The sequence below is a fragment of the Osmerus eperlanus genome, chromosome 7, assembly GCF_963692335.1.
Source record: "Osmerus eperlanus chromosome 7, fOsmEpe2.1, whole genome shotgun sequence".
Classification (NCBI taxonomy): Eukaryota; Metazoa; Chordata; class Actinopteri; order Osmeriformes; family Osmeridae; genus Osmerus; species Osmerus eperlanus.
Window position 1 is genome coordinate 11,348,073 of NC_085024.1, and position 21,097 is coordinate 11,369,169.

Below are 21,097 nucleotides of genomic sequence, written 5' to 3' on the forward strand. Positions count from 1 at the left end.
ATTTGGCGAAATTGTTAGCTTGGATGTTATCTTTACATATAGATGGGGTCTTGTTGATGCGCACGCAGCTTCAAGGCAGAAAGACGCGTTCCATTTCACTTTTACTGTACCTACACCTTTAATGTTCCCGCCATCCCCCCATTTCTGAATAAAGTTCGACTGATCTGATTTGTTGATTTCTGTTGCTATGAAAACCAGTTTAGCCAAGCTAACTAACATTGTTTTTAGCTAGCTTGCATTACCATTCAATTGCTAACAAAACATTAGTAAAAATAGCTTGCTAATCGGGCAGAACTTGAACTCGGGCAGGAGACTCTGAGACCTCAGCGCACCACTAGCATCTCGTCATATCACGCAGTCGGAGCACAGCTAGATAATCAGCGTCAGCGCTCTTGGGTACCCAGCATGCAGTGCGGCATGTTAAAAAAACAACAGCTACGCAAGGGATTTCAGTTGTTGTGTTCGTTCAGTTAGATGTTTGTAATGTTATTGGCCGGGTTTCCCAGATTCGTTAAGAAGCTCTTAACGCTAAGAGCTTCTTAGGAGCGTTCTAAGAGCGTTCTAGAGCGTTCTTAGAACGCTCTTAAGAAGCTCTTAGCGTTAAGAGCTTCTTAACGAATCTGGGAAACCCGGCCATTGTTTGTTAGTTAATATAATCTTGTTGGTCACCTTGAGTGTGCATGCTGTGTAGTTTAATGGGAACAGAGAGTCGGCCATTTTACTATCACAGGCTATACTTGCAAGGAGCTGAACGTGGGCTGTGCCCTAGACCAGACCAATTGCCTATGAGGCTAATCTTGATTCTGGATTGACTGAGATTCTGGAAAGAGATCTACTCAAGAAGAGAGTCAATATCTGTGGTTTTCAAGCCATCTTTGAGAAAGTTTGAAAACAATGTTGCGGTTAATATGTTTTGATTGTGGGAGGCAACTTTTGGACTACACCTAAACCTCATGCGGCCACCGCACCACCCGCACTGGCAAAGAGGGAAACAGCATGGATGGGGAAAGTGTGTGGGCAGAGCAAGCAGTAGTAGTACATAAACTACACACGTCCTTTACTAAAGTGTATTCTGACTTTCATAAAGTTATTGTTGTAATCAAAGCTTTTAAAGAATGGATCTCTGCATGATGGGCCTGACCAGAGCACAGGTGGCCTGACAGAACACGCTTCAAAGTTGTCACTTTCAAAAGGGTGGCATTTTAACCCTGTCAGTCCAAAATGTCTAAAAGTTGGTACGCATGCCTTATTGCCAATGGGGAACAAAGAAGTCTCAAGAACCCATAATGTCGGCAGCATGGATATTTCTCTACAGTGACAATTTGTGAAGAATTTCAAAAAATGACTTCAAATCAGCCATTGATCCAATTGTATTGAAATGTTGTGTACATGTATGAAATACATGTCTGTGTCATGTCAATTTTGTAATGGTTTGCAATGCTGAGGAGGAACCCGCCATTGCTGCCTGCAGCTATATTTATTATTATTATTATTATTAGGGGCCAAGCAGCGAACCTTTGAAAGCCTACTCCTCCTACAATCTTTGTCAAATCTTCTTCAAAATTACCAGATATGCTCTTCAGACCAAGCCACACAAAAGTTATGGTAGAGCATTTTGATACCCACAACCTTTTGTCCGTGACAGCCAATCAAAATCAGCAGAAAAGCCACCAAACAGGAAGTGAAGTCATATCTCAGCAGTTGTTTGAGGCAGTGAAACTAAATTTGGTACGCCGCCTCGGAACCTTATTCTGAGGATGTCCTCCAAAGATTGTGTCATGTGACTAAAAGGGGGCGTGGCCGGAAGCATAAACGTGTTTTGGCTAATAACTGTTGAAGTGTGTACCTTAATAAAGTAATTTCTTTGTCTCTTGATGTCTTGTGAGATATCAAGCCTGACTATTAATAACTTTTCATAAAATTCGACTGGACGTGGCCGCCATTTTGGATTTCATGGAAAAGTGTAAAAACCTTTTGCACGCCCCAATTTTTGTCCAATGTTTACCAAATTTGGCAAAGATGATCTTTAGACCCAGTTTCACAAAAGCAATCAGATGGATTTTCAATTTTCAAAAACGTTTGTTCGGTAGAGACGATCAAAAGCGATGGCGAAGCCGCCAAACGAGGCGCAAGAGCATATCTCAGCAACCATTTGCGCGATTGTCACCAGACTTGGGTTCCATCGTTCCCATGAGGAGCAGAGGAGGCCTGCGGTGTTATACCAGAAAAATAACTTTGAACTCTCAGTACTCTTGAACGCAAACATATATTTCAACCAAACTTGGTGTGTTGCATGAGTGCAACAGGTTGTTGTGACTTAATTGTTGCGCAAGTGCTATGGAGGCCATGTCCTGCTCTGGACTGCTTGGCCCCTCCATTGCTGCTTGCAGCTATATTTATTATTACACTTCTTCTGCCATTGGAGTCTATGGCAGCCCCTAGAACCGTATGGTAAAAAGTTGTGAAATTTGGCACACTCATTAAGCACAGTCCCCTCTTTATATTCACCAAGTTTCATGTCTCCCATTGGAGCACTCTAGCGCCACCAACGGGTCAAAGTTGGACTTGTGTTTACACACGTAACTTTTGAACCGTATGACCGATTTTCAAAAATGAGGTACCTTTGGATTCCCTGGGTCAAGACGAGTTCAACACACCCTATGACGTCAATTTCCGGTTATATAGATTTTCCGCCATTTCCGGTTTTATCGAAAACCTTTGAAAGCCTACTCCTCCTACAATTTTTCTTTAATCTTCCCCAGAATTGGCACACATCATCGTCAGAGCAACCCTCACAGAAGTTATCCAAAGATTTTTGATTTTCAAAACCGTTTGTCCGGTACAGCCAATCAAAATCGGCAGCAAAGACACCAAACAGGAAGTTGGGTCATATCTCAGCCAATCCTTGAGAAATCAACACCAAACGTGGTATGATGACTCGGAACCCTCATCTGAGGATGTCCAAACAATTTGGTGTCATGTGATCACTGGGCGTGGCCGCAGGATGCAAAAATGTGTTTTGGCCAATAACTGTTGATTCGTTTGCCATTATTAAGTGATTCCTTTGTCTCATGATATCTTGGGACATCCCGTGTGTGACACATGATAACTTGTGATAACAGCCGAATTGATGCGGCCGCCATTTTGAATTACTGAAAAAACGTTTTTTCTGTACTCCTCCTACAAATGTTTTCCAATCTTCACCAAATTTGGCAGAGATCATCTTCAGACCAAGCCTCACAAAAGCCATCATATGTTTTTTGGATTTTCAAAACCGTTTGCCCGGTACGGCCAATCAAAATGTGCCGTTAAGCCAGCAAACAGGAAGTTGGGTCGTATCTCAGCAAATCTTTGATGGATTCGCACCAAACTTGTTGCGTGTACTCGTAACCCTCTTCTGAGGATGTACAACATGTTTTATGGGTCATTCGACTGCTTGGCCACCTCATTGCTGCTTGCAGCTATATTTATTATTACACTTCTTCTGCCATTGGAGTCTATGGCAGCCCCTAGAACCATATGGTAAAAAGTTGTGAATTTTGGCACACTCATTAAGCACAGTCCCCTCTTTATATTCACCAAGTTTCATGTCTCTCATTGGAGCACTCTAGCGCCACCAACTGGTCAAAGTTGGACTTGTGTTTACACACGTAACTTTTGAACCGTATGACCGATTTTCAAAACTGAGGTACCGTTGGATTCCCTGGATCGAGACGAGTTCAACACACCCTATGACGTCAATTTCCGGTTATATAGATTTTCCGCCATTTCCGGTTTTAGCAAAAACCTTTGAAAGCCTACTCCTCCTACAATTTTTCTTCAATCTTCCCCAGAATTGGAACACATCATCGTCAGAGCAACCCTCACAGAAGTTATCCAAAGATTTTTGATTTTCAAAACCGTTTGTCCGGTACAGCCAATCAAAATCGGCAGCAAAGACCCCAAACAGGAAGTTGGGTCATATCTCAGCCAATCCTTGAGAAATCAACACCAAACTTGGTATGATGACTCGGAACCCTCATCTGAGGATGTCCAAACAATTTGGTGTCATGTGATCACTGGGCGTGGCCGCAGGATGCAAAAATGTGTTTTGGCCAATAACTGTTGATTCGTTTGCCTTTATTAAGTGATTCCTTTGTCTCATGATATCTTGGGACATCCCGTGTGTGACACATGATAACTTGTGATAACAGCCGAATTGATGCGGCCGCCATTTTGAATTACTGAAAAAACGTTTTTTCTGTACTCCTCCTACAAATGTTTTCCAATCTTCACCAAATTTGGCAGAGATCATCTTCAGACCAAGCCTCACAAAAGCCATCATATGTTTTTTGGATTTTCAAAACCGTTTGCCCGGTACGGCCAATCAAAATGTGCCGTTAAGCCAGCAAACAGGAAGTTGGGTCGTATCTCAGCAAATCTTTGATGGATTCGCACCAAACTTGTTGCGTGTACTCGTAACCCTCTTCTGAGGATGTACAACATGTTTTATGGGTCATTCGATTGCTTGGCCACCTCATTGCTGCTTGCAGCTATATTTCTATACGGTTTTGTTCGGCTTGACATAACGTATTCAGTGTGACAAAGTTTTAGCGCTTTGCACATGCTTTCAGGAACTCATTTCACACGTATATAATGTAGGCCTACTTAGAAGCAAAACATGGAATTTACTTTACAGGATCTTTAAACATTTACACAATTTCTGCAGAATGAAACACTTTCTGTTATGTACTGTATTGCAGCTTCTTCCCAATATCTCTACAGACCGTGCAGCTAATTTATTGCTCAACACTTGAACAGGGCTTATTACTTGAAAGATGAATTATTTACTGCGTCTTCTCAGTTACACTATCAGGGCTTGGAAATACTGTGACTTGCTAAAGCAGGCAAATGGCTAGTAGAACATAACATTTCATAATAATTTCAGTCAATCAAACAGCTGCAAGACCCAGTGAAATGTTATATACAGCTAGCAAACTAACGTTAGCTAGCATCGCTAACGACATTGGCTAACTCAACTTCGGTAGGCTATCCTCATTATTTGCAAGCTGGGCAGAGTAAGCTAGCTAGCTTCAGGATGTCTCCCACCACCCGCAACTGCATCTTCCCTGGATGCAAGAACTCCAGCTGCGCTGAAACGCCATTTAAGTTCCCTGTTGATAATGAAAGGAAAAATAGGTGGATAGATTTTGTGAAGAGCCACGCTCAGGGAAAGCTTCGGATAAACTCCAACAGCCGCCTCTGCGCCACTGACCATTTCACGGCGGACAGTTTTAACATGGACCAGAGACAGAATATATGTCTATGGTTTTGTTCGGCTTGATATAGCGTCCATTATCTGAGTCGTAGGTACGCAGCGAGGGGCGGAGCTTCAGCTCCTTCAAGCGACACGCCCCCCCAGTCTCGAGCAGAGAAGACTGCTGATTTTTTTCATGATTTCAAAGCCTAATTTTACATACTTGTCGTGTTATTTTTTTCATTCGAATTTGGATGGGTAGTTAATAACTAGTGGTGGGCCGTTATCGGCGTTAACGCGCGTTAACGCGCTGCGACTCTTATCGGCGATTTAAAAAAAAATATCGCCGTTAAATAGGTCCAGGTGTGCAAATCATGCCATCAAAACTTGATCTGCTTACAGTCCCAAGGGTTCAAAGTATCTAACCATGTAAAGTAATTCGTCCAAATACAATGTTTTACGATCATGAATAGCCATTATCCTTTGTTTCATTATGCAAGTTAGCCGACGGAAGAAACAACTTGTTCACATAAAAGTGTTCTTTTCTCCGGTTAGCAACGGAGTATTTACAATATGAAGGCATCAAAATGTCCGTTGAACCCTCCCCTTTTGATTGACACCTTGTTTGACCCAATAGGAGCTTCCATGCCCCGTTGACAGCCCTCTAAAGCCAACTAGGTCTGTGCGTCCTGCCCCCCCCCCCCGCCCCCCACCCCACCTTTCATTAGAGATAACAATTATGAAAAATAATACCTTTTTATCCTGAGTATTTTACCTTGGTTACAAAGGGTCATTTTGGAGTCTCCAAAAGGCCCTTTTAGAAAATGCCTGGATGTACTCTTATAAAAACATGTGTCAAATATGAATATATTGTGGTATTATGTTTGACTTTTGATTTGAATTGGGTAAGGCTTCAACCTGTGGTCCAATTTAGTCTTCCAGCTAATACCTACCACCTCTAGGCCTCTTCAGGCCTCTGTTTTCAAAACAAAATCTAGGCGGAAATAGAAATGTTCACTTTCCTTGTGTTCAAGCTTCTATTACTCAACACTAGTAGGACTGACAGGGGTCCTGACAACAGGGGACATAACTTCAGAGTGTCAGCTTTCAAAAGAGATCATTTACATGCTTGTACTCCAAATGGTTCAAGAACAGCTTCCAATTTACTTTGGGTATGCTGTTTAGGCGTTTTTAGGCACATTTAACAGGAGGCTTCTCAAAGTTGGTTTGGGAGCTGGGTCCATACTACGCAAGCTATGATGACTTTCACCTTGATATTTTAGCGCGGATGTATACCTAGCCGAATTGCACTGTAGGGGGCGAGAACGAGTCTTCGAACCTGTGTGTATGCCTTGTGTATGAAATGATCACATCAAACGTGACGTGCTGACATGGATGCAGCTATGAAGCCGCCTGGTTTTCTTCAGGGAAAATGTATTTTTAAGAAGCTTCCCAATGGAAACCTCGACAAGACTAAGGTCGTTTGCACCTTGTGCTATGCGGAATTAGTTTACTGTAGGAGTTCTTCCAGTCTCAAATACCACCTAAACGCAAACCATCCCTTAGCTAATGCGGAAGATGACGGGCCAAGCACTGATGTAGCGCAGGGGAAGAGTCGTCGTCAAACTACGATGTTTGAGTGTAACCGAGGCAAGCCCGTCAGCACAGCTCTATCAGCCAAGCTAACTAATCTAATAAACAGTACGCTCCTGTTTCGCCCGCGAGACAAAAATGCTGCCTCCCCCTTCCTCAGTTACGACGCACTAAATTCTAAAAAATATATTTTTTAGACGCTACACATGTTATACATCGTTGGAAAGCTACGATTCTTGTGCTTCCATTGAAATAAACCAATTCAAGATCAAGTCGCAATAGCAAGCAAAGTCAACGTCTTTTTCCGGTGAACATTCCTTCAACAATGCCAAAGAAAAAAGTTGTACTCACCCTAAGTTGTTCAAATAGGTCCAGGTGTGCAAATCATGCCATCAAAACTTGATCTGCGTAAGTCCCAAGGGTTCAAAGTATCTAACCATGTAAAGTAATTCGTCCAAATACAATGTTTTACGTTCATGAATAGCCATTATCCTTTGTTTCATTATGCAAGTTAGCCGACGGAAGAAACAACTTGTTCACATAAAAGTGTTATTTTCTCCGATTTATCAACGGAGTATTTACAAAATGAAGGTCTCAAAATGTCCGTTGAACCCTCCCCTTTTGATTGACACCTTGTTCGACCCAATAGGAGCTTCCATGCCCCGTTGACAGCCCTCTAAAGCCAACTAGGTCTGTGCGTCCTGCCCCCCCCCGCCCCCCCCCCCCCCCCCCCCCCCCACACTCGTTCTAAACAAATTTCTCGAACTGGCTTCGACTGGCTCTGAAATTAGCTCGTTAGCCTTGTAGCTGACAGCTAGCTGAAAATGCCAATACCTCATTTGTATGCGTCTGTGGAGCCTTCAAAATAACAGTCGATTGCGCAATATGGTTGACAGAATCAGTGTTCTTTGTGCGCCAATCCTTGGAATCAGATAAAGCACTCCAATGTGTTCATGCTTCAGTTTTTGTGTTTCAGTATTACTAATTAGGGATTTAGCTATTATATATGATATTTCTAAGTACCAGAGATGGGCCAGAGATAACAATTATGAAAAATAATACCTTTTTATTTGACCTTGACCTTGGTTACAAAGGGTCATTTTGGAGTCTCCAAAAGACCCTTTTAGAAAATTCCTGGATGTACTCTTATAAAAACATGTGTCAAATATGAATATATTGTGGTATTATGTTTGACTTTTGATTTGAATTGGGTAAGGCTTCAACCTGTGGTCCAATTTAGTCTTCCAGATAATACCTACCACCTCTAGGCCTATTCAGGCCTCTGTTTTCAAAACAAAATCTAGGCGGAAATAGAAATTTTCACTTTCCTTGTGTTCAAGCTTCTATTACTCAACACTAGAAGGACTGACAGGGGTCCTGACAACAGGGGACATAACTTCAGAGTGTCAGCTTTCAAAAGAGATCATTTACATGCATGTACTCCAAATGGTTCAAGAACAGCTTCCAATTTACTTTGGGTATGCTGTTTAGGCGTTTTCAGGCAAATTTAACAGGAACATGAAAAGGTTAATAAACACAAGTATGGAGTAGGGAGTCAGGTAGCTGAGCGGTTAGGGAGTCGGGCTAGTAATCTGAAGGTTACCGGTTCGTTTCCCGGCTCTGCCAAATGACGTTGTGACCTTGGGCAAGGCACTTCACCCTACTTGCCTCGGGGGAATGTCCCTGTACCACTGTAAGTCGCTCTGGATAAGAGCGTCTGCTAAATGACTAAATGTAAATGTAAGTATATCTTATTGAACATAATTTATTTTCATCACCAATTATCAGAACAGCTTTCTCAAGCAGTTTCAGAATCAGAATCAGTAAGCTGTTCTACTATGATAATTGGTGATGAAAATAAATTATGTTCAATAAGATATACTTGTGTTTGTGATGCATTTTGGAAACAGGAGATGAGCTCCTTGTCTAATGCGCCACCTGGCTTGAGAAACCCGTTCTCAAAGACTTACTTTTAGTCATTGGGTAGCACACATATTCTGAATGCCTTTGGCGGAATTCAAATGAGCCATTTTAATCTAGATTAATCTAGATTAACGCCAAGATTACAGTGAGATTAATCTAGATTAAAAAAAAATAATCTATGCCCACCACTATTAATAACACATTATTCTGTGGTGTGGCGAACTTAAAACTAGTTTTCAGGTCCACTTTACAGGATCTTTAAACAATGTCAAAAAAGTCAATTTAGATGTGTTTAGAGGGTGTCTGTTTTTTTATCAACGAAGTAAAGGTCTAAAAAGGTCCTTGACCTACGTAGCCTATCATTCACGTCAATCATGGCGTGTCATTTTATTTTGATGAAGCGGTGGATGAGGGCTGTCATTGTACAAGATTTAAAGGGAACGTTCTTTCTGGAAGAAGTCACGTGGCCGTGTGCATTGCTTTTGCCGTGGTGGATTGTATGATCCATGTTTTACCTCTCGTGCTGTTTAAGAATAGGGTGCATGCGCAATTAGCTTGACTACTTAAATCTGACTTGAATTAGTAAGAGTGTGTGAGCTAGAATTGGCCTTTATGGAACCGCTTTAGCCCCGCTTGACTAATTAATCTAATGCAAGTCAGGTTTGGGACTTGAAGTTTTTTTGAGCGGCCTTCGTGGAACAGGCCTCAGAAAACGATCATTGCAAAAGAGAAAAGCTGTCCCCACTCCCCACTCAACCAATCTTGATTGAATTAAGGTTAGGAAGTAAGCTAATATAAATAGGCAGTGACATGATCAACAACTGTAGACTATTTTGTAAGATACTGGTTACTTACTGAGAAAATAATTAAGCTTGTACACTATATCATTCACATTTCAAAAAAATGTATACATTTAAGATCGTTAAGTGCCCACTAGATGGTAGTGTGAGAGCACAAATGGTAAGGGCAGAGCCTCTGGTCAATGTGATGGGTATACCCAAGGATACATTTTGGCGCAACAGCAAGCAAAATAACATTACAATAAAACAGGTTAGGAATACACAGGGTTGAAGACAGCTGGACAGTACACAGAGTAGCCTTATTCAAGAAATAAAACACAAGTAATATCCAATACAAGGAATGTACAAAATACTTTTAATGTAATTGAGACTAAATTAAAATTTACAGGGTCTGGTTTTCCCCCTGGATAGGGATGGGAACCTAATAGAGGATAGAGACCTGTGTTAGTCAGAGCATGTTTGAACGGAGTTGTAAATTAGTGGAGCAAGGAACAGAGTGCCATTAATTAAACCTGAACAAGGAGCGCACATTATTAATGGCCCAGTTTCATTGACATGGATTAAACCTGTAGTCCAAAAGTAAGAGAAAAATGACTAGGCTTAATCCATGTTTGGGAAACGGGACCATATCGGCTGTAAGAACAAATACAGTATGTAACAAATGTGAACAGATTTAATCTCCATGCCGCTATGTTGCATTGGCTGAGCAGCCTTTGGCCAGATATCTGGTGCATTCCTTTGCCTATTTGGTATGCTATTGAATGTTTGAATCACCTCTGACCATACATGGGGCATAGCGCACACATAGTTTTCTTTTCACTCACACTTTGGTGGTTGTAAAGTTTCAGCATAATACTTTTTCCATGCCAAAACGAGTCTTTAATAAATGTGTATATGACCTTTCATCAATTATTTACAATCTCTTTGCATGCTCTGCGCTTGGAGTCATTATAGGCTATGGTTGCATTCATCCCCGTTCCCCAGTCGAGGTGCATAATTTTCGTAAAATGAATGACACTGAATAGTTTGCAAATACGAAATAATAGTTACGTAAGAGCCCACATGATCACAGTAGGACTACGTACAACCTAGCACAGACACTACGTCAAAAAAGGGGGTGGGTATGTTGGTCCCAACGTTTTTATTCAACGATGTTGAATACAACATTAAAAACAAAAATTGGTCCCAATGTCAAAAAGGGGTGGGTATGTTGACGTCAACCAATAGCATGGAAGCATAGATGGTCCAAACGTTTACACGTGGTTGAGACGGGGCCACGTTACGTAAGCAAGGCGGCAAGGATGGTTGACACATGGAGGCGTCTTAATACTTGCCCTTTGGGCCTTCCATATCCCAGAGCCAGCAGCTCATGGAAGAACGCAAGCAGCTACAGCTACAGAGAGGGAGTTTCTGGAGCAAGAGAAGAGGAAGGTTCTGGAGTCGGGTGCTGCCGGGGATGTTTTGTGCCACTCCCTGGACCGGGAAAGCGAGTGGCACAGGCATGCGTCGGCCACCCTGAAGGAGCTGGAGGGAGAGCTGGTGGAAAGGCAGAGCGCCTACTGCAGCCTCATCCTGCCCAGGGAGCAGAGGCTGGAGATGGAGAAGAACCTCCTGATATTGGTTCTTGATGCCCAAGAGTGGAACTACTTGACAATCACTGTTTAACATGATATCATGAATAAGAAATGGCCAATAGCAGTGTGTTATCTTAATCTGTTATTATATTATTTATTGGCTTTATATCCTGCATGTGTATGTAAGGGTGGGTGTCAACCTGCCCCCACCTCTCATATGCTAAAGTCTGGAGTTTCTGGACAGACCTTCTACTTGATGGCTCTCACACCCCATTGTGTAAAGATTTGGTCTGATTGGTCGTCCTTGTGTATAAAGGGAATGGTAAAGCATTGTTCTGTGGATTCCTCATCTCCTGAGACATTCTCCTCAGTTCTCCCTTGTACTCCTTGCTCACGTCTTGCTTTCTCTCTGATTTACAATGATCATGGTAGAGTAGGTAAGAGTTAACTTTCATTTAGTAACATGTTTGCCTTGTAATTGATTTCATTAATTTGGAATGTTATTAAATGTTTATTTCATTTTAACCTTACTTTGACCATTCTTACTCTGATTTAACCCATAGAGTCAAATAACTGTAATTATATTTGTATTGGCATTATTTGGTTCATGCTAATACACTGTTCAGTTTCCCATCTTCCTTTAAACCACAGGGGAATTAGTTTAGGTTGTTTGACCAATATTTAACCCCCTACATGTACATGTGTGCTTCATGAATGTGTGTAGGTGGTGATTCAGTTTCTCGGTCATTCTTGTCCATATTATCAAATGTATCATAATTATAAAAGGTCAAATGCATCCTGGATCCACACTCATGATTTTGTAAACACAAGATCCAAACTTGACCACAGGTAAACCTGTGGAGCTCATGCAAAGTGCTACATTGTTTAGCAGCAGCACCAATCTATAGTTTTTTACAACTCTACACCTCCTAAGCCAGATAGATGGTATCAAGCTTGAATTGAGAGTTAGATTTGTCTATGTAAATGTAAAGATATACACACAATTGTGTGTAAATAGTATGTCAATGCACCATCAAAAAGATTTTGGAGACCATCCTCTACGATCCTGTAAATAAAGCCTTTGTGTGGATTTACTGTTTATTAGCCTTTGTCTTCCTGATTAGCTTGACCAGTTAACATTTCACACTAGCCTATGGGTTGTATATACAGTACAATCCCAGACATTATAAACCTGAAGTGCAGTAGTTTCTGTGTTTCACCAGTAGATGGCGAGACAAGCACAGCCCCCTAAAGACTTTTTGATAGTGGCCTATTGTGTTCATTCTGTTTTCTGTGTCCAATTTAGAATGATAGTTTTGACAAAAGTTATCAGAGCAAACATGGTAAATATCTATGGTACTGTTTCATAATGGGGAGATCAAAAGAAGACTTTACATGGGAACTTCAAAGTTTTTCAGTGTTTTTTTGCTCCCCTTATTTTCATATGCTTGATATGCTGATTTACTGTAGCCCACGCATCAAAGTCAAACAGTCCATCATCCCTCTCATCTCTGAAAGGACAGGGAGGACTCCCGCGGTGGGGAGATGAGGCAGGAGGCTCTGAAGTTGACACGGATGGGAGGGCTGACCCTCGGCAGGTCCTTGGTAATGAGGGAGACCTCCTGCTTGTCTAAACACACTCCGTTACTCTCCAGGTCCATGATGGACTTTAGCTGCTGCCGGAGATTTGTGGGGGAGGGGGACCGACGAGAGGCCTTGGGAAGAGCCGTCTGGCTGGGGGTTAGGGGAGGGTCAGGGACGGTGCTCCTGTGGGGGAGCTGGTGTTTGGTTATGGTTCCTCCCTGTCTGCCAAGCCAGAGAGACTGGTCTGGGCTCCTGCGGAGCAGAAGGTGGGCCACCTGCTTCTGCTCATAGCTCTCCCTGCGTGAGGTGTCCTTCTCAGACACAGTTGACCTGGAGATAAAGAAAACGAAATGAGCTGCATGAGTTTGTCACCACTGCAGACTGTTGTCTTGTCATTTTAGACCCATCAAATTTGTATGAAGTTTCCTTTCTTTATCTATCTCATTATCAAGACATTGTGATGGCTGTGTATAGTTAGCAATATCAAGTGAAATTTACTATGCTGATGAACATATCTGAAAACAAGTTGTGTTCTTTCAATTAATGTTTTTTCTTCTAGTTTTTTTTAAATATAAATTGAATATGCAAAGTTATTACTGTATTCTTCATAACAGAGTACTTACTCTTGCCATGGTCTAGTTTCCAGCACCAGGTCCAGCCAGGAGGCTTCATAAGACTCCCTCTGTCTTTCGTTGGATTCACTTACATCGCTGTGACTGTTCACAAGGTAGCAGCTCCCCCGGTTTAAACAATGCATGTTGTATATATAGCTACAGTAGGATAGTCTGTACTACTAAACCTATATAGACTCTAGCTATGAATGAAGGATCTGTTTGTGTCTGAGAGTCTGTTGCTCAACAACCTTTTAAATAATGTCCAGTGCTATTTCCATCCCACTTTATCACAGCTAGGAGAATGTGTCCAAAGGGGAGTGCCGCAGGTTGGTTTACATTTGTGAGGAACGAGGAGAGTGACGAATCCCACATCTATTCCGATGAGACGTAATCACACAGCGCCCCACCAAAAGGTTAGCTGCCTCATCATTCTCAACTTTCTTTTGCATCACTGAGAAATTCCTTAGCTGGAACATCACCGAAGGGAACATTTTTCCCAGGTTAGTGTCGTCAGTGTACAGAGCGTGGTATAATGGCATACCATGTACCAATGCATAATGTATCAAATGAATCCTGGCAACAAGTGCATGACATAGTACACGTTCTTCAGGAGGAAAATCCAATGTCAAAAGTGTCTGCCACTATACAGAGAACATTTAACCTTCACACCTTCTGTACGTGTCCATCAGACTCTCCCCATATCTTTGTTTTCAACGAATTGTGATACATTTATAGACCTATAGTAAGTGGTGACATGCTTGGAACCAATTGTTTTGTTTCAGATGCCATTTGGGTTCACCGCTTCTTTGGAAAAGTAAAACTATTAATGTGCAGTCGCTCAAGGAAAGCCAGGAAAATATTTACAAAGGCTATTGTATTCTGGTAGTAGATGGTGCAGTTGCTCTCCTGTCTTGTGGACAGACAGGGAACCTGTCGCTATCTCTACTATGATGATGTGAGGTATGCACCAAGGCAATGTAATCACATGAAATTGTACTGTAGATTTGGATATGGATGGATGGACCTGTCCTCACATTGTTTTCTTATAGTGCGGTTGGCATGAAATATATTTCACCCTGAACTTAGCAGAAGTCAGACAAAACATTAGTCATTAACATTTTACCTGTGATTTTGACAAAAAGCAATAATAATGAAATCAATAATGTGCCTTAATAAGCATGTCACAAAACCAGTTGTTAATACTTACCTAATATACTAATTATCTAGAAATATTTATCTATGGACAAAAAAAATTATTATGACATGATTACCCATGTTGCTAGAAACACGCCGTGTGTCAGAAAAAGTTTTTGTGCCTTAAAAAGGAGTTACAGATTGGATCAAACAAACAGCAAGTCTATCAAATATTTGCTATAGAAACATGTGTTAATGTTGATTAACTAACTAACATGTTGTAACATTTTTATTATAGTTAAATAAATACTAGTAAAGAAATGACCCAGAAGACGGTTTCCTGTATAATACTGCAGCGACAATCACATGATATGACATGTACCTTCTTCACTGCTACTTGCCCTGTGGGTAAACACAATTGCAAGCTGTAATAAGATGTTGAGATGTTTCAGGAGATTTCAGAGACATTGGTAAAACACAACTGATGGGCCAAAAGACAACCACATGCTAATGATCTCACTGCCCCTTTAAGATGGAGGAACGTCAGGCGTCGGATGGGGGATTCCTGAGGGTCGTTCTGTTCAAGGTACAGGAATTAAGTTTCAAGCTGAGGGCCAAGTCCACATGCACATAGTAAAAAGACACCGAGTCAACCTCTGTAGCTACACACCAACCATCCTCCACTGAAACAGGAGCCTTCGACAGACTATGTGATGAGTGCCTCAAGCTATAATGATGGATGCAATGATGGAAGATAGTTGATATGAACATCTTCCCCAGACCACATTCTTCCTCTGGATGAGCTATCAACTATGGATACATAATAAACAAGGAACATAGCAAACTTGTATTTAAACTTAATAATATACACTGCAATAATATTTTAGCAAATAAATCTTTATCCAATTGAATATGCTAAATTATTGAGAAATATCATCACACTATGATGATATTTAGATATGACATTCAATATAATGCATAATTTATATTTGCTTTGTTGTGTATATGTACCAAGACAAAACATATAGCTCAGTAGGTATGCTGTGAAGCCAGGATATTGAGCTTGAGAATCCGGAGAAAGGGGTTTCTAGATTCATAGAGGGGTAATATAGATCCACAGAGGGGTTGTGGACAAGACAGGGGTGTCAAGCTGCCAGGTTGCCTAAAGGGGCTCTCAGATGATAAGGAGAAAAACATGTATAAAAACAATATAGAAAAACTGTTATACATTATGTATAAAATAAATGTACTATATCCCAGATAGTTTGTCACTGAACAAATCACATAGTTTTGTTTCTCCACGGATATCAAAATAAGACCCCTACTGGTCAGACATTATGTGATATCTGGCCGTTTGGAGACACAAAACCTTTCAAGCTGGCTCTATGGATTGTCTTGATAACCAGCTTCACTGTTAGAATACATGCTGGAAAACTGCTGGCTGCTGTTGGGAACTTCATTCAACCTTGTCAGGGTAGTATTACTCTATGAGTATTGCTTGACATCAATATTACACTTATGCTGCCCTCTGCTGACAAAAGACATCCAAAACCTGTGTGAAGTACAAAAGTAATGACTTCAAAAATGCTGTTAAATCCATAATAGACGAACAAATATGAATAATTAAGTTTTATCAATAACTGAAAATATCTTCATAATTTTTAAGTAAAAAAAGGTCACAATGCAAAAAGGTGAGAGGGATAAAATCCATTGCAGCCAAAATTAAAAGTACAGGATTGTCCCCTTTAAACATGGTGTATAAGTTGCTGAGGCCGTATGAGAGTTGTTTATATTTGAATTTAGTTTATAATTTTACCTATTGCAGCTTTAAGAGTTATTTCATGATGATGTGGCAGCCACAACAGAACAGCTTGGCCAGGCCAGAGGCCAGTCTGGAGCCTAGAGAATGTCTCTGGGGAGCCCCACTCACAGGAGCAGCTTCCTCTGGAGGAACACAGAGATCAGAGACTGGATCAGGCTCTGGGTGCACACCAACTCTTTTTTATCACTTATTAAAGGTCTTTACTTAGCCGAGACTGTTGGAACAATTGGTTACTCCAATCTTGGAACAGGTATGCATGCATCTTTTGGCAAAATTAATTTTAATTTACCCGCCTGTTAGTAAGGCACCAGTCTCAAGATGCATGGCATTCAGCAAGTAAAACAACTTCTACAGATCTCTAAAGCAATGCAAAAACGTACTCACAGAGTAAAAATTTGCCAACCGACTAGTTACAACCTACCGTATAGAAATAGCCACATTATAGCTTATTGGTCGGAGTTGGAGAGTACTTTGTAGAGCGGCAGGAGTGTTTCCTATGAGAGGGAGGTCTTCGTCTCTTCCAGATGGTCAGTCACAGGTGTCATGGCAGACAAGTGTGTGCCAAAAGGTACTGATCTGGCTCCAGATCTAAATGTGGCGTTGATCATATTGGTTGATTCTTCCTGGGTTGCTGTGACCTCTGGAGCACCCAGCTGAGCTGACCTCCACTTTTGTGAGTCTCTTAGCAAGAACTAAAAGGACTGAGGAAAATTACTAACCAGTTATATCGATCATCAAAATTCTTAAAAATTAGTACATCAATGACAAAGGGTCTCAAGACTGAAAACTTTATTCAAAATAAGGTATTCTTTTAAAAAACAATTTTAAAGCTGCGTGTTCTTAGCGTGTAAGGAATTAATAATTTATACACAGTGGCCCTTATATTTCGTTATGAGTGGAAATAAACCCAAGAGGAACCTGGTATGGGATGTCAATATCAAAAAGGCAGAGCATGATTGATGATGCAACCAAGTGAAATGGAATCCATTAATATTCATTCATCCACAAACAGCGAAAGAATGTCACGGCTCAACCCCAGTGAAGTTACTGGCTACCACTTAGTAGAGGTTGAACCAGGAGGGGCGTTTCCTGTTCCTTTCCACTATTCTCTTGTCCTTGTCAGCTTCCCCTGGCATCTCGTTCTCATACAGGACCACTGTTTCAAGAGCTGGGCCGTTCAGGGGCTTGGCCTCCATGGTCTTGATCTGTGCCCGGATAACAGCTGTCTCCCTACGAACCTTTTCATAGCAGAACCCGCACAGGATGTGCTTCTGTTTCAGGTGACCACACTCCTGACATGGCTCAATGTTGTTCTGGAGGTGTGTCATGGGGAGGTAGGGAAAGAGAGAGAAATAAGGAATGATATACCATCCATGAACTTCTGTTGTCAAGAGTTAGACATTGTGATAATCCTGATAATGTCACAGCCCTTACTTGGACTTTGGTGAGTTTTGTCTCATCTCTCCTCCTGGTCCTGTTGATTTCTATTGTGCGTCTCTTCTTGGGTGCTGCCATCCAGAACACATTGTCCAGAAAGCTGGGCTCTGTGGTCAGCTCATTCTCCTCTCTCTCATCATCAAGGGGCTGAGGGAAGAGACTGGAACCCTGCACAACCAAGGCTGGGGCTAGATAGAATGAAAAGTAGATAATACAATAAATTAACTTATGCTAGTTATACACAATCATTCGACATTGTGAACCTAAACTTACCAATGACACCAAAGTGATTCCCGTTGCACTAGCACCCATCGATTGTGTTGTAATGTTAGCAAACAGGTTAGCTAGCTAACAAGCTCGACTAACGTTACATAAAATATGATATGACTGTATGAAGGTTCCAACTCACCGAGTTGCCTATCAAGTCCTGTGGCTTGTGCAAGTCTGCTCTCCAACCGTAATAAAGAGCGGCTAAGAAAATTCACTAAACCAGACAAATTTATCATTTTTGTGGTGTTCATGCTGGTTTTCGACTCATGTCACACAACTCACGGTCATTTGAGTCTGATACGTCATAGCACTGCGACAACAACCCCTTAAAAACGGGAATAGTAGTTATAGTAGTAGTTAACACAATCTTTTTTTAAGTACTTCCCCTGACTTTATTTCTCTCTATGTTACAAAAATATGTAAGTAGGCAATATACACAGAACATTTTGTCCTAATGCCTCCAAAGCTTTTGCACTAAACGCATGAACTGCTGCATCATCGATGCGCGACGGCTAATCCCAGTGAATGAGCAAAAATGGCAGAAAGAGGCTACAGTTTCTCACTCACCACATTCAGGTAACTTTTAACTGATTGCGTTTATTGTTAACTATACACGTTAGAAGGGCGTATACGCTTTTCAAAACTAACTCGATCGGTGTTCGTTAGTTGAAACGTCTACGAGATTTGTGTTCACAGTATGCGATGCTGCATCGTCATTGTTGATCACGTATACACGTTATTTGCTTGACAATCAAAAACCCGTTCAATTGAAAGGCTTAAGTGTCGCTTATGTGCGTAGCTAGCAGTGCTGAAGTAGTCAAATCTATTTTAACGGCAGCTTCAAATGTCTAGTTTATCTACATTGATAGTTAGCTAAAAGACCGCTTTCGCTTTCATTTTTGAAAGCTTGGTTTACAGACCTGTTACTTTGCTTTTCCCCACACAGCCCTTCAGGAAAACTGGTTCAGATTGAGTATGCACTTGCAGCAGTAGCAGCTGGAGCTCCCTCAGTTGGAATCAAAGGTTAATATCCCGGTGCCTTAAAAATACATTGGCTATAACATTTTGTTAACCATGACTATTTATGCAACTATCTTCCATGCCATTGTCACATTGCCATCATCCTTAATATTTCTGTCCTTAACTGACCAAATTACAGATTTGAGGCGGTTGATGATAGATGACTGTTTCCCTTTCAGCAACAAATGGAGTCGTTTTGGCAACAGAGAAGAAACAGAAATCAATACTGTATGATGAGCAGAGTGTTCACAAGGTTGAGCCCATAACCAAACACATTGGCATGGTCTACAGTGGCATGGGCCCAGACTACAGGTACATACAGTAAAGCGATAACACTTGTTTAGTACTTTTATTAGAGTAACAATGCATATGCTATGTTGAGAGTATATCCTGTATAGTCAACCACTAAGCTCTGGACTTGCTTGTGAGTATGGATACAAGAGATATGAGTGAAGTGAATGTCTTTGCAGGGTGCTGTTAAGAAGAGCGCGTAAGCTGGCCCAGCAGTACTTTCTGGTGTATCAGGAGCCAATCCCCACAGCCCAGCTGGTCCAGAGGGTCGCCTCTGTTATGCAGGAATACACTCAATCAGGGTAAGGTGTGTATATATATATATATACACTGTACCTGTGTATATATGAATAAATATCTCATAGATTATTGAATGTATGAATGGTTGATGGTCAAACCAAACCAAGGCTGGTATATTTGTTGCTGGTATGAATCACGCATTTGCTCTTGCGGAAAAAAATGGTCAGCAGCAGTGTCATCATATTTTGTGTTTTGTTAACAGTGGTGTAAGACCCTTTGGAGTTTCATTGTTGATCGCTGGATGGGATGAAGACCACCCATACCTCTTCCAGTCAGACCCCTCAGTAAGTTTCTAATTGTCTGCCAATTAAATAGTATTCAATCTATTGTAGTTTAATCTAAATTGCTGAAATATTAAACTTAAATAAAAAACAAGTTAATAAGTTAATCATACTGTATGTGACCACAGTCTGTTGTCTCAGTGCCCATCTCTCCTGAACATGAAACTTCTATTATGTCCAGGGTGCATATTTTGCTTGGAAAGCTACAGCAATGGGAAAAAGCTACGTCAATGGAAAAACATTCCTTGAGAAAAGGTACAATAAAAAAAAAACATTGATTAGTAATTGAAGAAATTTATTTGGCAAATAATAATTGGATTTATAGTAATAAGTTAAATTAACTATTTGTCCTTTCATAGGTATAACAATGACCTGGAACTTGAGGATGCAATCCATACAGCAATTCTTACCTTGAAGGTCTGTTTGTGTAAATATTGTTTTGACTATATGACTGAACATTCTGTTTTTATTTTAACTAGCATCCCTTGTTTCTATTTGTAAATTACATGGATATGTTTCATGTGTTACAGGAAAGTTTTGAGGGTCAGATGACTGAGGAGAACATTGAGGTGGGGATCTGCAATGAGGCTGGTTTCAGGAGACTCACTCCGGCAGAGGTCAAGGACTACCTGGCAGCTATTGCTTAAAACATTGCCCCTTGACATAGTTGTCTAATTAAGTGGTTTATCAGTTTTCATAGACATACCCACACACTTTTTGCAGTTTAACAACATTTCTTTGATTTGTATTTCTCCTTTGACACTTGTTGACCCACTACCAAATAAAATGGTGATTATGTATTCCTATTACATTTGCCTTTGTTTTGATGATGGATTTATTGTAAGTACTTTTGTAGGTTTCATGGTTGTCTTGATTATTGAAATATTACGTTATTAGTCTAGTGTTTTTTAGAAGTCAGTAAGACCAAGACATGGGCTATAATATTTGTTTTAATCAATTGCGTTTGTTGATATTTTCTTCAGTAATTAAATAACTGGTTGATATTTTCAACCAGTTATTTTTGATGAAGATGAATAATACTCATATTATGGGCACGACCCATTTGGTTTACCATAATGAGCACTTTGCAAGGCGCGCTAAATGTAACCAGTAGCATTTCCCCCCAAATATGCCTCATATCCTTCCACTTACCAATGCTGTTACAAAATATTCGTCCAGGCCCGCGTTAAAATATCCTTGAGTACATAATCTATTGTT

The 21,097-nt window shown here is 40.9% G+C and overlaps 4 protein-coding genes across 5 annotated transcripts in view; 2 read left to right on the top strand and 2 right to left on the bottom strand.

Annotated features, from left to right (window-relative positions):
- Positions 1-21,097, top strand: part of LOC134023030 (interleukin-1 receptor type 2-like) — a 209,044-nt gene that overhangs the window by 158,868 nt on the left and 29,079 nt on the right.
- On the bottom strand, positions 12,198-13,602 carry zmp:0000000930 (telethonin). The gene is made up of 2 exons (XM_062464814.1): positions 13,334-13,602; positions 12,198-13,040 (listed from the first exon to the last, which is right to left on the bottom strand). The coding sequence occupies exons 1-2, from the start codon at positions 13,465-13,467 to the stop codon at positions 12,632-12,634; spliced, it is 543 nt and encodes a 180-aa protein (XP_062320798.1). The 5' UTR covers positions 13,468-13,602; the 3' UTR covers positions 12,198-12,631.
- On the bottom strand, positions 17,055-18,435 carry mrpl32 (mitochondrial ribosomal protein L32). 2 transcript variants are annotated; one of them, XM_062464818.1, is made up of 3 exons: positions 18,127-18,435; positions 17,715-17,899; positions 17,055-17,593 (listed from the first exon to the last, which is right to left on the bottom strand). In XM_062464818.1, exons 1-3 carry the CDS (start codon positions 18,236-18,238, stop codon positions 17,339-17,341), a joined length of 552 nt encoding a protein of 183 aa, XP_062320802.1. In that variant the 5' UTR covers positions 18,239-18,435; the 3' UTR covers positions 17,055-17,338. The 2 variants fall into 2 exon arrangements, with proteins under 2 accessions (XP_062320802.1, XP_062320801.1); XM_062464817.1 differs by having other exon boundaries at positions 17,715-17,905; positions 18,127-18,405.
- On the top strand, positions 18,405-20,688 carry psma2a (proteasome 20S subunit alpha 2a). Its single transcript, XM_062464815.1, has 8 exons — positions 18,405-18,563; positions 18,934-19,010; positions 19,187-19,319; positions 19,478-19,600; positions 19,801-19,882; positions 20,061-20,134; positions 20,239-20,296; positions 20,410-20,688. Exons 1-8 carry the CDS (start codon positions 18,523-18,525, stop codon positions 20,524-20,526), a joined length of 705 nt encoding a protein of 234 aa, XP_062320799.1. The 5' UTR covers positions 18,405-18,522; the 3' UTR covers positions 20,527-20,688.